General features: G+C 37.6%; 1 protein-coding gene across 2 annotated transcripts in view; it reads left to right on the top strand.

Moving 5' to 3' along the window:
* Positions 1-12,215: 12,215 nt before the first annotated feature.
* Positions 12,216-15,972, top strand: part of LOC117405516 (uncharacterized) — a 48,350-nt gene continuing 44,593 nt past the window's right edge. Inside the window, exons 1-4 of one of the 2 annotated variants that reach the window (XM_034008634.2) lie at positions 12,216-12,390; positions 12,470-12,505; positions 13,226-13,534; positions 14,021-14,125. In XM_034008634.2, the coding sequence (XP_033864525.1) occupies positions 12,360-12,390; positions 12,470-12,505; positions 13,226-13,534; positions 14,021-14,125 (481 nt within the window). In that variant the 5' untranslated portion in view covers positions 12,216-12,359. Of the gene's footprint in view, positions 12,391-12,469; positions 12,506-13,225; positions 13,535-13,816; positions 14,126-15,972 lie in introns of both variants that reach the window. The other variant, XM_034008626.2, reaches the window with a different exon arrangement.

Below are 15,972 nucleotides of genomic sequence, written 5' to 3'. Positions count from 1 at the left end.
CATACTAATATGATGGATGCAACATGTCATCAGATGATATTACTGAAACATTTTAATTTTGATTAAAGATTGACAACATTTTGACGTGTAAAATCATTTAATATATAAATAAATCTCCGCGATCACACATAAACTACATCTGATTGACAACGATGTTATAGAGACATAAGACAGGGATTTAAAACATTTTACTGTATAAAGAGTCGTCGATCACACATTTTAAAGTTCATACGAAAAGACAGTGGCACGAACACGCACCAACATAGAGTGTCTAGTAAACAAAACGGCCAGATAAAAATGAAAAGCCATGCAGTGAACCTCCCCTTTAATCAAACGGTAGCCCGCCTTACTTTTGTCTACCTTTGCCTTACTGCGCTTGCGCGATCAACTTATTTCCCATTCAACTTATTTCCTACGACACCGGTTCAAGAACATGGCAATCAGCATGTAAACAGTACCTTGTGTGTCTGTAATAAAAATAACCTTTTTCTACAAGATAAACATCTGCTCCAAGGTATTACATTTGGCAACGAGGATAAACAAGATCAAAGCTTTGTACAACACTTTGGTTGCTGTGAGTAATGAAACGTTTAAATAATTTACCGAACATGCCACTGTTTGGATGGATTGATCCGTATGATGCAGAGGATCAGAGTCAGTACATTGAGAGACTCGGATTCTATTTCGTTGTGAATGAAATTATTGCTGAAGATAAATGTAAAGCTATCCTGTTGAGTGGTTGTGGCTTTAAAACATACAATCTTATCAGGAATCTGACCGCCCCAAATTTACCTAGTAGTAAATCATACCAAGAGTTGGTGGAGCTTGTGAAGACACATTTTCAGCCAAAGCCGTCTGTAATTATGCAGTGTTTCAAATTTAACACAAGAGTTTGTATACAAGGCAAATCTATTTCGACCTTTGTGGCAAACTTAAGACAGCTGACGGAGTACTGTGAGTTTAGGGAAGCCCTGAATGATATGCTTCGGGACAGATTCATATGTGGAGTTAATGACAACACAATACAGCGCCGTTTGCTAGCAGAAAGCAATATTGATTTCAAACACGCTTTGGAAATTTCTCTTGCAATGGAAAGTGCTGCAAAAGATTCTAGAGATTTGCAGAATGTGAACAATTGTGCTGTGCATCACATTAGACGAAAGCCTGCACTTGAACACGGAGCAAAAAGTAGCCCAGCTGATTTTCAGTATACTAAATGTCACGTTCAGAAGCCTCAACACCATGCGTCAGCTGACAAAGTGCCTGCATGCTATAGATGTGGAGGAAACCATGGAGCAGACACATATAGATTTAAAGTGAAATTACTGCCACAAGAGAGGGCACCTGGCTAAGCAGCGCAGAATAAAAAACAGGCAAGCAGGAAAGCATAATCAGCAGCCGGCTAATCTAACTGAGTCAATTAAAGCTGACCCCATTGCAGTGACAGTGCAGGTGAATGGCAAGCAATTAAAGATGGAGGTGGACACTGGTGCTTCAGCTACAGTAGTTGGGGAGCAGACATTCAAATACCTCAATGAAGGAAGCATAGTAGTGAAGTTGGAGCACACTGGCACAACAATGAGAACATATACGGGAGAGCCCATTCACGTAAAGGGCATTGCTGCTGTTCCAGTATGCTACAAGAAACAGAGGGCCTACCTTCCTATTATGGTCGTAGAGGGGGAGGGGCCAAGTCTTTTGGGAAGAGATTGGCTGCAAAAAATTTAATTGGATTGGTCACAGATATTCCAATTGAAGTCTGATGGAATTCAAGAGCTTACAGAAATGTGACACTGTTTTTCAAAACAAATTCGGCTAAGATTCACATAGATCCCCAGGCAACACCACGTTTATTCAAGGCCAGACTAGTGCCTTATTTACTGAAAGAGAGAGTGGAAGCAGAGTTGTGTAGGTTACAAAAACTGGGAATAATCTAGCCTGTCCAGTTTTCAGAGTGGGCCGCACCCATCGTCCCAGTTGTCAAACAAGACTTAACCATACGACTGTGCGGTGACTACAAACTGACAGTTAACAGAGCAGCAAAATTAGACAATTACCCCATTCCCAAAATCGACGACCTGTACGCCACGTTGGCAGAAGTCAAGTCATATCCCAAGCTAGACATGAGTCATGCTTACCAGCAGCTGGAATTGGATGACACGTAAAGAGTATGTGACGATCAATACTCACAAAGGCCTTCACCAGTACACCCAGTTGCCTTTTGGCGTTTCATCAGCGTGTACAATTTTTCCAGCGAACCATGGAGAGTGTGCTGCAGGGAATCCCACATGTTATTGTGTACTTGGCTGATGTCTTCATCACTGGTCAGACAGAAGCTGAACATTTGCCAACCTTGACGAAGTATTGAAATGATTTGTGGAAGCGGGCGTGCATCTGAAGCGAGACAAATGTACATTCCATACACTTGAAGTCACATACCTGGGCCACAGAGTGGACGCTTTGGGGCTTCATTCAGTTGAAGAAAAAGTCCAGGTCATTAAACACGCACCACCACCCTGTAATATGACGGAACTCAAATCATTTTTGGGTATGATAAATTATTACAGTTGTTTCTTACCGAATCTGTCTACTGTGCTGGCACCGCTACACCTGCTGCTGAGAAAGAATCATTGCTGGTCTTGGGGTTCAAAGCAAAAAGAAGCATTCCAAACATCCAAGGAACTGCTCCATTCTGCTTGCTGGTACATTATGACCCACAGAAGGAACTAGTGTTGACGTGTGACGCATCCCCCTATGGCATAGGAGCTGTACTATCGCATCTCATGGAAGATGGGTCAGACAGGCCAATTGGTTATGTGTCCAGAACACTCTCTGAAGCTGAAAAAGGCTACTTTCAGCTGGAGAAAGAAGGTCTCTCAACTGTATTTGGTGTCAAAACGACTTTCACAGTTGTGTCCGACCAAAAGCCACTGACAGGCTTGTTCAGCGAAGACAAATCTGTTCCACCTATAGCTTCAGCTAGAATCCAACGTTACTGTCATAGTATATATATATAGCGTGTGAGAGTGAGACAAGATCCTAATGTGAGTGTCTCACGAGTCAAGCATGAGACTTGAGGTGTATGTATATGCTTGTTAGTCTAAGAGGAAAACATTGATTGGCTGTGCTCAGTCACTTCGGGCTTACATTTTAGGGCCCCCCTACCTTTTGTCCCATAATTCAAGCACTGCAAACACCACATAAAGCAGTTGGTTTTCTTACAGCCGCGTGTGTGTATGTGTGTGTGTGTGTGTGTTCTACACAAGGTTCTTTATCAGCTCAGCATCACATTTTTTGCATTGAGGTTTGACACCGACTCTGGAAATAATTATGTTCCTTGGGTCCTGTATTTAACATGAAATTCTTCATCTCAGTTACCTTGTTAAAATGCATATGTTATTAAACAGTTTAGTTTAATTGTAAAGTCACCTTTCTTAATGCAGTTGGTACAGTTTTGTTTGTTTTTTAAGCGAGCAGTGTTGCCAGATCTCCCCCAAAAAAACCTCTAGATGAATGCAAGAAAATCTTAAGGGCCTGGTCACACGGGCGACTTTTGTCGACGGCAACAAGGGGGCAACAGATGTTGCCGGCTTATTGCCTCATGTGACCACCCTGGACAACCCGGCAACATGTCTCCCACTTAGGACAATGTTCTATTTTTCAGGCAACAATACCAGCCAATCAAATTTGATAGTAGTGTCATATGACATAAGGCTAGACCATAACGTCAGACAAACAGTGTATGTGATGCATTCAGATTTCTGCATTTCATCCAATTAATTATATGTAGTCTATAACTATGCAATACAGTGTGTATGTGGATAAGCAAATAAAATTCTACAATAATAAAATACCCCCAATCATAACACCTTTCATTTTAACAGTAAACAAAGTGAAATTTGTTTTAAAAACTCTAAGGTTTCCCTCCTTGCTCTCGAAAGCCTAGAATAAAAAGTACAGTATTGAAAATATTGTTTAGGATAATGAATACCGATATATTTATTATGTTTAGCATATTAAATATGTAGACCTAACTAATTCTACTAATGTACAACCTTTTCATTTAATTAAGAAGGGACTACAGGTTTGTTGATGTAATTAGTACATTTTTAAATCGTAGTCTTTCTTTGCAACATGTTTACATCTCGTGACACAAACTTGCATTATGATTGGGTTGCATTACGTTGTTGCCTGTGTGTTATAATGTATATAATATACTGAATTTGTTAAGAGATAATTCATGCAAGAAACACTGAAATACAACTTTAAATAATACCAGAAGCACATCCTATTAAGTCCTGTTACACTAGATTCTTGTTAATTGCATAGCCCAGGTGCCTGCTCCTAACAGTTTTATGTAATTAACCAGCATAGAAGTACATTTCTTTTGAAAATGTATGTTCATTATTCTGATTAAATAAAAATGTGTGTTCCTTATTCTGGTTAAATTAAAATGTATGTTCCTTATTCTGGGTAAATTAAAATGTATGTTCCTTATTCTGAGTAAATTAAAATATATGTTCTTTATTCTGGGTAAATTGAAATGTATGTTCCTTATTCTGGGTAAATTAAAACGTATGTTCTTTATTCTGGGTAAATTGAAATGTATGTTCCTTATTCTGGGTAAATTAAAATATATGTTCTTTATTCTGGGTAAATTGAAATGTATGTTCCTTATTCTGGGTAAATTAAAACGTATGTTCTTTATTCTGGGTAAATTGAAATGTATGTTCCTTATTCTGGGTAAATTAAAACGTATGTTCTTTATTCTGGGTAAATTGAAATGTATGTTCCTTATTCTGGGCAAATGCAAAATGCCCCACAAGTGGGAAGTACAGTATCTTTTATTATTATTATTATTTTTTTATTGCTATAACAAAACTGTACAAAAAACAATACGGTATAACATATACAATCCAGAGGCTAGTGAGTAGAGTTACATTCAAAATAGTAATTAGGCTTCCAAGAATATTGTAAGGATTTTTTTTTTAGGCTTCCAAGCTGGCTATTATGAAGCTTCCAGGCCATAGGGCTGGGAAGCCTATTATTATTATTATTATTATTATTATTATTATTATTATTATTATTATTATTATTTCCGCTAAAACTTGCTCGAAAACTGATGAAATTCGGTAGGATGGTAGATGTTCGTAAGAAGCTAATAGCTTGTGTGGTATGGCGGCCATGCTGCAAGACCTCACAATCGCACGGTACAGATATCATAATCACAAACTATAAAGATCTTCTTCTCCCAAACCGCTAGTCCAATTGAACCAAAAATTGGCACACATGATCCTAGTGGAAGTTGTTACAATTAAAAACATGGCGGCCACGTTGGATGACATCATCAACATACAAAACTGGCTTACAAAAACCTTTGTCTCTGAAACCACTAGTCTGATTGAACCAATAATTGGCACACATGATCCTAGTGTGGTTGTCTTTAAATGTTGTTCAAGGGAAGTTGCTACAATAAATGCACGAAATACATGACATTTATTTTTACTTAAATATGTTTGATGTAATAAAAATGTGTATTTATTTTTGTACAGGGATCCCTATATATCTATCTGACACTGAATCCTACAGATTGGATTAGTAAAGAAGGATTTGTACAGTTCTGGCCAAATGTTTTGCATCACCTAGAATTTTAGGATTGAGACTTAATTTTTATATATATATATATATATATATATATATATATATATATATATATATATATATATATATATATATATATATTAATTATATTTTATTTAACATATTGTAATCAAAGAAAATACTAAATGATATTGTGAAAATAAACCAGAAGCCATAATAGTAGTACAGTGTTTCATGTTAGATGTTAGAAATTTCACATTTTTCCATTTTCAGTCAGTTTTTTGTTAAGTATAAGGAAAACTACAAAGCGGTATGTAATTTAATATATTAACGTAAGATTATTTAGCAGGATTCATTCAACTTTATGAAGCAAAATGTGTTAATTCTATAGGGTGATGCAAAACTTCTGGCCATAGCTGTAGGTTACTCCTCATTATCGGCCTAACTTGTTCCGATCACTTAAACCAATTACTGGGATCATCTGTTTGGTACGCTGCAATCAAGATTAAGTTAGTACAGATTTGCAGGACATTCTAGTCTGCATTTTAGTCCGCTTGATGTGGACTAAATCACTGCTACGCGTAAGCTGGCACATTTAAATGCAAAAATTCCACTGCGCCGGTGTTCTGAAACCCTACAAATGGCCTACGGTAGCACAGGCTAACAGACTAATCTGAAAAATAGCGCCTCCCCTCCAAATGGGCTACCTCAATTGAACAATAGATAGGTCATTTGGAGAAGGAATGACCCATGTTGACTGAGTGTCTTGACTTTATATTATATTATTATTACATGACGGATAAAACCAAATATACATAATGAAAAGGGTATAATGAACCAAGTTTATTAAACGCCCAATACAAACAATTGTACATTATGAAATAGCCGGTATCACGCTATAATTTCATCCTCAGGGAGATCAAAAAGGATAATGCAGACCCCAAATACTCTCCCTTCTTCTCAGTACTCTCCCTCTGTTCCTGGGTTGTTCAGGAAGGTTAGGAGCCTGAACTCTCCATCGTAAGAAATGCTGCTGAACATTCACGATATCACTAATTTCACGGAAATCGTGTATTTGACTGCTTACCGTGAAAAATATGCATTTTATTTTCCTCACAGTATTTTACATTACTGTACTCTTCACCTCCCCTGTTGATTCTGTAATGTTATCAAGCAGAAGCAACACTGGTTGGTTACTACGGCAACAGGGTCAAAAAAATACTGGCTTCATGATTGGTGAATTCCTGTTCTGTACAATGACATTTATACATACTGCTAATGTACAGTTTGTATAAAGAAACACAAAAGCTTCAGTTTTGTCATTTTCAGGTTTGCAGTTAACGTTTCTCCTGTGTTTAATATTTTGGGATTAGAGGCAGCAAAATAGGCTATAAATTACATGATCATTTTAATTGATGTGTCAGCATAAGTTTTAAAGGTTTACAAAACTCGAAAATGTTGCTGAATTTGTCACTCAAGGTTTCTGAATGCTGTTTTTTCTGCTTGTTACTTTTTTTTTTTTTGCAACCAACACAGACTATTTTAAACCTCTTGTTTCCAGCAGAAGTTTGTTACATTTTTAAAGATTGTTTCAATAGCGAATTGAGTTACAATGTACATTTTTAAAGAGTTGACTCAGTAGCTAGTCTACATGTTAAAATGTTTTAGCCTTGGTTTTTTGGTGATGTTCTTGATGAACTATCAATGATAACACATTAGGAAACTTACATCAGTAGAATATAATGTAAAAATAGATTATTCTTTTTTTTTTATAAAATGTCGGTTTCGTGACACTATGAAATTCATTGTTTTCTTTATTGTCATTCATGAATTTCTTTTAAAAATACAATGAATTTTCCAGGCCCCTATGACTGCTGCCATAATGCTCTTTCCTATCAGCTGCTTTCTGACTTTTTCTTTGCGCCCAAATAAGACCAATTTGAAATCGGTCTTATTTGTGGATCCTTTTGGGGCCGGTGCTGCTGTTCTGCTGCTTCATACATCTCATTTAAATATCAGAGACTTCATTTACAAATGAGCCAAACCTACAATTTGCACATGTATATAATTAAGGTTTGACACGCCGTAAAAGGCATGGCTAATGAACGGCAGAGCGCATTGAACGGTGGAGTGCATTTTGGAGGTGCTAACATGGCCTTAACTTGACAAACGTGTCATGATACATACGGGGCAATTTTAAGGCCGGCATAAACTCTGCACTGTGGCCTTAACGCCGTCGTAGACTCTTGATACATGTCCCCCATAGCATTATACATCCCCATGTGTTGCTACTGCTGTTTAAATAACGTACCTGTAATTTTTCTTTTCATTGTTAACATCCTGACAACTTTGAACACTTCTCATCACTGCAGGAAGAGCAGTTAGAAAAAAAAACTAGTGCTCTGGCTTTTGTGTTCCGTAAGACATCATCAGTCATTATTGCTGTGGACGCGATTGTGGAGGAAAAAAATCAAGACGGGGTATTTTTATTCTTATTTCCAGCATCTGATGAGATTAAGCTACAGTGGAGGCTATTTGTACATGTTCATAATCATACTTTCCAAGAGAACAAAAATTCTACAATTTGCAGTGAGCATTTTAATCGTAGTGCATTTCATTGTGTCCCTTAGAATGAGCTCACTGGTATTTCCAATGAGCATCATATATAATGAACAGCGCTGACACAACATAGCAAGTCAGCACATTTTAATGGAAATATTCACATATATTTATTTATACATTTTAATCTATATTTGTTTATCTATTTATCTATTTTAATCATTTGCAGTTGTTAATCCCCGGGTTGGTCCCGTAATAATAACAGTCCCGTTCCTAAACATCCACACGTAACACAAAACACAAACACAAGTCCACAGTGCGTGCTAAAGTGCTCGTGCCGTAAATACAGTTATTCGTGAAACAATGTGCAGTAATGGCCGGGTAAGTGCTGGCCTTTTGCGACAGCTGCGGATCGTGTTCAGCCATCTAATAAGAACAAACAAGTGCTTCTTTAGACACGACAAAACAAAACAAACAAAACACTCACGATTACAATACACACTCTCCTTCCGGTTCAGCTTTAACCATACAAAGGAACAGATCACTTTGCTACGCCCCCTTTTGTACCGTCAATCATGACCCCTTGGTTAACTAGTGCAACCGCTCCTCCAATCCGCAGTTGCCGCATCGCTTCCCTTCTGGGGCAATGATTTGGTGTACCATAGCTCCGCCCCCTTTCTAGATGGCCGACTTCCACCTTTCCCTGGGAATTAATTGTCTGGCCATCCAGTCCAGGGCACTCTGTTCCCTTTACACAGCACCCTCACAGGTCATTCTGTCTCTGTCACAACGACACACTCACCTACTCAGAAATAAACACTGCCCATGTCACCAAGAAGAAACCCAGATTTGCACCTGAAGAAACCAATGTAACATATGCAACAGTTAAAACTTCCACATACTGAAAACCACTGGAAAAAGGCTTGAATGTTGTTTTGAAAAATACCCCCTTTTTATCTAAGTACTCTCTGCTTTAGTGTTGTCCCAGAACAGACAAACCTTTGAATCAGTAAAGAATCTAGGGGACTGTGGGGACATGTGGCACACAATAGAAGACATTGTGGGTCTGGGTTATGTTGCTCCAATATTCCATTCTAATCAATTCTCTGTAAATCTTGCCTTGCTTTGAGGATCCAGGACTGAATATTGAGCTTGTAAGTTGTTTTAGAATTGCAAATGGTATCAAAAGAAGTTGATTAAAGCTTTGAGAACCTAATCTGTTGTGTAATAAGATCTTAGTAATTATTTTGTATTGTTTTTCATGTGTCACCTGTTTATATTTGTAAAACAATTAGATGTATTTCAATAACAAACAGCTGGTTACACAGACCCGAATTAGCAGTAGTCATAAGGGAGACAGGTTGTCCATTAGTGCTAATCTGGGTCTGTGGAATCAGCCAAATGTCTGAGCTAGGGTCACTTCACCATGGCTCTGGATGTATTTAACTTCATTGTTATAAAGTGCACAATATGTATTTGTGTGGTTGTGTTGTCGATTGTCTATGATCTCAACTCACTGTATGGACAACCACAAACTGACATGTTTTGTATTGATGGTCTTTTATCATTCAGTTTTAAATACTGTGGTTTATTTGAGCAAGGTTCTCTGTCATTCTTGTCACCTTGCTACGCATGCTAAAATTAAACACTGCATATGCCTTGCACAATGAGGCTGTGAGTAGCATTGCTTTCTGATTTGTATGTCTAATGTCTAAAATTAATTCATTTCTGTTTGTAACTTCATATTAGTCATATCTATTTCACCTCAGCCACGCCCTTCTGGCTTTGTGCTTTGAGTCAGGGGTGCTGAAGCCAGCTTCTGGTTTTGTTGCTATGTGCTTAGCTGCGTGCATTGCATGTACCTAAGTGTTGTTATGTTTGCTTATCTTAGCCGTCTGCCCTTCAAACTCTCACAAAGTCCTGGAGGTCATTGTCACAAAGTGACAAAGGATTATTGTAGACACAAGAATGGAAAATGAGTAGTCACTAGCCATACATTTCTGTAGTTTTGATGTTCCTGTTTCAATATAATTGTACATGTCTCAGTTCAATCTGTTCCTGTTTCAAAATCCTTCTACATGTTCCAGTTCAATATGTTCCTGTAGACAAGTTAATGTGCTGGTATACCATCAACTTGAAGTTTAGCCAAGCCAGTTAAGATGGCACCCTTTCTGGAAGAAGTTCAGAAATCACCTGTGGCACTAATGTCTCTTGACCCTCACCCTAGCCAAAGGCTGATGGAAATACAGTGCATGGAGTCGGGACCGGACAGACGCCATGCAATAATACGGAGTATGCAATTACCTGAAGTTATACTGATGTTAGCCCATAACTATATTTATAACAAACTAACAGTATATATTTATTACTTCATCACTTCATAACTAATAGTACCAATAGCACTAATTAAACAGGCACATACAAAATCAACTGGCTAGCTGTCATGCAATTAAACAAATTATGCAATTATCAGATGTGCATTTGAGCAGAGTGCAATACCATGTAAACAAAGAAGGAATTTTTGGTACCCAGAAATTGCTATGCAGTTAAATGGAATATGCAGTTATCTGATATGCAATTAAGTGGAGTGCACTGTATCCCAAACTCTGCACTTGGTTTCATGAATGAAATACATTTACTCTACTCCCCTTTGGTTTTTGCAATGCAGCTGAAACTGCAGAGTCTGATGAAATGATTCAATGGGCCTCCAGTCTGGTCTTTCTGGACAACATCCTTTTTATTCAACATTCAAGCAATATCTGTCAAAATGATACCATGTGTTCATGGCCTACTATAAACCGTGAACCCCACGGTAAGTGAAGGCATCCTATTATATGCATTGGCTAGAAATGACTCTACTGTATCCTCTAACTGAGCTGGGGGTCGTCTTACCCCCGTGGAGCATCTCGATGCCACCCCAATCGATGCTATCCCCCAAAACAGAGGAGCCCTCCACTATGAGAAATTAGAACACAGTTAGAAATTCGAAACTTCATACAGTGTAGAATATGATATTTAAATAAGTGCTCTTCAAAAGTCAATTAAGTCCAGTTAGATAGAGTCTTCTATGAGGAGGTGCTTCAGCTGTTTAGAACACAGGAATCCTTTCTTTTTTGGAGGAATCCCATGAGAGATCCAAGCCTGAGAACACCTAACTCCCTTTGGCATGCTTTGGTGTACTCATGGTTTGATGGGCACTTTGTAGAGCCCTGGAGTCAAACAGGAGCTTACTAAGCCTGCATCGTTGTTGGGGTGAGATCCTGGAGGATGATGGATTGAGTGTCTTGAAGATAATGTTAAGCAGGATCTAATTGCTAACAAGGCAGCTGAACGGAGGGCATGATTGGTATAGGAAATCAAAACTAAATTAATGGTTTTATGTGCCAGCATTTTATCACTGGGATTTGTAGTTTTCCTTTCTGAGGGGAAAAAAATGCTTCTAATGATTTGGAGTAAAAAGCACTGAGAATCTAGACTCCTGTCTTCAGGGACTAGAACTGTAGTATGAGTTGATTTATCTTGTATATTAATCCTAATTCATGTATTGCCTGCTAGTTACTGTGAGTTAATGGCACTTATACTGATAAACCAATGCAGTTTACATCACTTAAACAATCTCTTTCAGATCTGCTATTGTACAAAGCATGAATCTGACTTCATGATTTTAATATGATTTGTGTAACTTTCCAATAAATTTACTTTTTGATTTAGTGTCCTCTCATTTTATGTGTGGTTCTTGTGTGTTAGAGCTTTGAGCTTATCATACCTTATTAAATAGCCTGTGTGTTGAGATACTGCTTTTAGTATTAATGCACTGGTTTTAGAGGATCTTTCAGTATCTTATTCATTACTGCATATAAAAGAGATTGGCGTAGTCGGACTACACTCCAATTTACCAAGGCTAGTCGCTAACCTGCCATAGTGTTGTGTGTCCCTGTCTAAGGAGGCAGTCCACACACATACACTACCAGAACTGTTAAAAACAGTTTAATACAACCAGGCAAACTGGTCATAAAGGAATTGTTCTTATTCTGTTCACTTGATTGTATCAGAAATACATGTGGAACAGAAACACTAGTTCAGTATTATTTCCCCATATCTATTTAGGGAACTGTTGTAATTCCATTACTGTGATATTTCGTTCTGTTACAAACAGATGACATTCATACTGTAAGTAAAGTTATTGGACAGCTTTCAAAATGATTTGGGATATTAATTTAATAATTCTGTGTAAGTATCATTTTTTCATATTTTTTTAATGTTTGTACATACTGTTTTCTTATTTTTTAAATAATCGTTTGTTTTTTAGTTTTTGCAGTTGGAGACGTTCTGCTGATTTCGACAGGTATGTGTGTCTCTGACATGTTGATGTAATAAGATATAATGAATGAATACTTGATTACAATATAAATGAATGACATTTAGAGTGCAATTTACAAAGACAACGCAGCTCTCGGGCAGCTTACACGCAAGCCTGCAGGCGTCCGGCCAGACTACAGGGGTTGCTGATGCGCGGTGAGCCAAGGACACCTTGGCCGACCTAACCCTCCCTCCACCCGGGCGACGCTCAGCCAATTGTACACCGCCCCCTCGGAGCTCCCGTCCACGGTCAGCTTTGGAATAGCCTGGACTCGAACTCGCGACGTCCAGACTATAGAGCGCATTCTGCACTCCTTTACTGGATGCGCCACTCGGGAGCCCCCTCAGCTGTTTATTGTAAACTCGCTGGGGTGTGTTTGCTCCCTGTTGAGTTTTGAGATGTTCATTTTAAACATGCTGGGGTGTGTTTGCATCCTGTTGAGTTGTGAGATGTTCATTTTAAACATGCTGGGGTGTGTTTGCACCCTGCTGGGTTGTGAGATGTTCATTTTAAACATGCTGGGGTGTGTTTGCACCCTGCTGTCGCTGATGCAGGGCTGATCCAGGGGTGTCATAGAAGAACTTGATCTCCAGCAATTTCAGATTCAACTTATTTATATTACCATGAAAAACACATGTTCATGTTCTATTTGCTAAACTGCTTGTTGTCTTTCATCTGTTATTTTTACATTTTTAAAACAAATAGAACAACTCCATACAGCGATACTTCAAATTACGAAACCATCTGTAGTGGAAGGGGAGACCGTTGAGTTCAGATGTGTGATAACAGCTGCGCATGGAGAACAACCAAACAAGGAGAGGAATTGGTTCCATTTATATAAAAACAGAGAGAAGGTCAGCTCACTGCCAGATCGAGGAATAGCAGCTGTCACATTTGTAAAAGAAGACATCAGGAAGAATGGCACTGGAAACTATACCTGCATGTATGGAAATCAGAATCCAGGAGATGTGAAAAACATCAGCCATGGTCCTCCGATTTACCTGAATGTACAAGGTAAGGACAGGGGATAACATTAACAAACATCAGCCTGTCTCTATATTAAGGTGTAACTGGAAGAAACATACTTTAATACCGGAGTCTTACTTTGATCTGGTATAAGGGGATTATTTCTTGAAATCTATTTTTGTTATAGCTGTTTGTTAAGTTTATTTATAGCTTGTGGTAGTACCTTTCAGCAATTTGAGTTTCCATGTAGTTTTCTTTTAGTGAGAGCTGTATTGTTATTGTATATTTTAAGAAGTATTATAAGGTACATTAATTAAACTGTATTTTCAGAGTCACAGCATTCACTCATGCTTCAGCTAGACAAAGAGTGTGCAATGGAAGGAATGGACATATCATTTAAATGTATGATACCAGTTGAACTCAAAGATGCAATACAGAAAGATGGGTTTTTCCATCTATATAAAAATGGAAGCATTGTCGACTCACAACCCGTTCCCAAAGGCTTACCAGCTGTCACGTTTTCCATTAAAAAAGTGAATAGGAGTGATACTGGAAACTACACCTGTGTGTATGGAAAAGAGACGATTGTAAACTCAGCAAACAACAAACGCAGTCGCCCAGTCTACCTTGATGTGACAGGTAAGTCCTGAGCTTTTTACTTTGTGTCATACTGGATTCAATTGATCCAAACAGTGGAGGATCTAAATAGATGAAAAGCAACATCTAAACAGCGTGAGTGTCTCTTTAGAGTATGTCTGTCTTCGGTGCTACGACATGTAAACCTGTGTAATTGTACTGAAACTGTGGTTCAAAAGGAAAATGACCTCTAAACTTGCATGACAACAGTTGGAGATATTTCTCTTGAATGGAAATACAGCCACTATTCTAATGACTGAAAAAGCGGTGGATTCAAACATTACCACTTTTTAACAATAAGAATACAGTGGAACAAAGTCCGCAAAGAATCAGGTTTTTAATTTCAAGAAGACGATATTTAGAACTGACACTATTTACATCATTAAATTTGTCCCTGTTGTCTGCAAATGTTGCTACTTCTGCTAAATGACATTGTTTATTTACCCACAGAATGCTTGACAAGTCCAACCACATCCGCCAAGACCCAACAAAACAATTCAACAGGCATGTGTGATTCTGTTTGTTTTTCATAATTTTACTAAACTAAATAAAAGCATTTTTTTTAAACTAGACCAATTTTATTTTTTATAACCATACTGTAGTCTAAAATATAGACTGTACTGCTGAAACTGCTATATCTGTTTAGAACAACTTTCCTATTGGCTATTGAATGGTACGTTATTTCAGCTGGATATTATTATTATTATTATTATTATTATTATTATTATTATTATTATTATTATTATTACATACAATATTTGTGTATAGTCCACTAAGATACAGTAAACCAAAATGTGCATGTAAAGAAAATGACAACCCCAAATTTGTGTTCAAGAGTATGGCAGTTGCAAAAAACTGTAAGTATCCTTTAGATGTTTTATACAGGTGTAACAGAGTGGACAGTTAGAATAGTTAGGCTGGGAGAATGTTGCGTCAATTGCAGCATACTAAATTTAGTCCACTTGGTGTGTCTAACTAGTTGATTACACCTAATCCCGATTACAGCGTACAAAAAGTTAATCATCACAGGTAGATCATCTGCTAAATTAGACTGATTGAAGATCCTGATTGCAGTGTACCAAATCAGATTCATGATGATCCTGTTCAAGTGGATTAACTTAGTACTGTGACGGATAAGACTAATTTAGTATGCTTGCTCGTCCTAAACTGAAATGACGAGTACATCTGAAAACTTTATTCTGTACATTTCTTATGTCCGTCACGTTCGGGCAGTCAGGTTCATGAGAATAAAGTTTCACACAATGTATATAGGCCCTACATTTGAAGCGTTTTAATCATGTACCTTTGATACCATTTTTAGTTTAATGCAATATAATTTCAATTAATATGCTTTAACTATAAACAACTAATGGTCCATTATAACACAATTCAACTTTTCTGTGCCTCTGCAGCCATGTCGGCAATTAAAAGCAAGTATGATCTGCCAGTTTGAAATGTGCACGAAAGACATGACATTTATTTTTACTTAAATATGTTTGATGTAATACGAATGTGTCTCTTTTTGTACAGGCATCCTTATATATCTATCTGACACTGAATTCCACAGATTGGATTAGTATAGAAGGGTTTAAAATGAGCCCCTGTTTATTTATATACCAGCAGTACAAACACATGCTTAACGGGTACTCAGAAAGGAATGTAGTGCCTTCACTAATAGAGTAAGGGCCACAAACAACAGGTTTAAATATTTGATTTCCACTATTTACATCATTAAATCAAATTTATGTTGGTCTGAATTATTACAAATATTGTAAAGCTGACCACCTTTTTAACCTAACGATGAAGATTTAATAAACACTATTGTACACATTATACTATGAGATTAAATT

This window comes from Acipenser ruthenus, chromosome 10 (assembly GCF_902713425.1).
Source record: "Acipenser ruthenus chromosome 10, fAciRut3.2 maternal haplotype, whole genome shotgun sequence".
Lineage (NCBI taxonomy): Eukaryota > Metazoa > Chordata > Actinopteri > Acipenseriformes > Acipenseridae > Acipenser > Acipenser ruthenus.
This window is presented reverse-complemented; position numbering and strand designations above follow the sequence as displayed.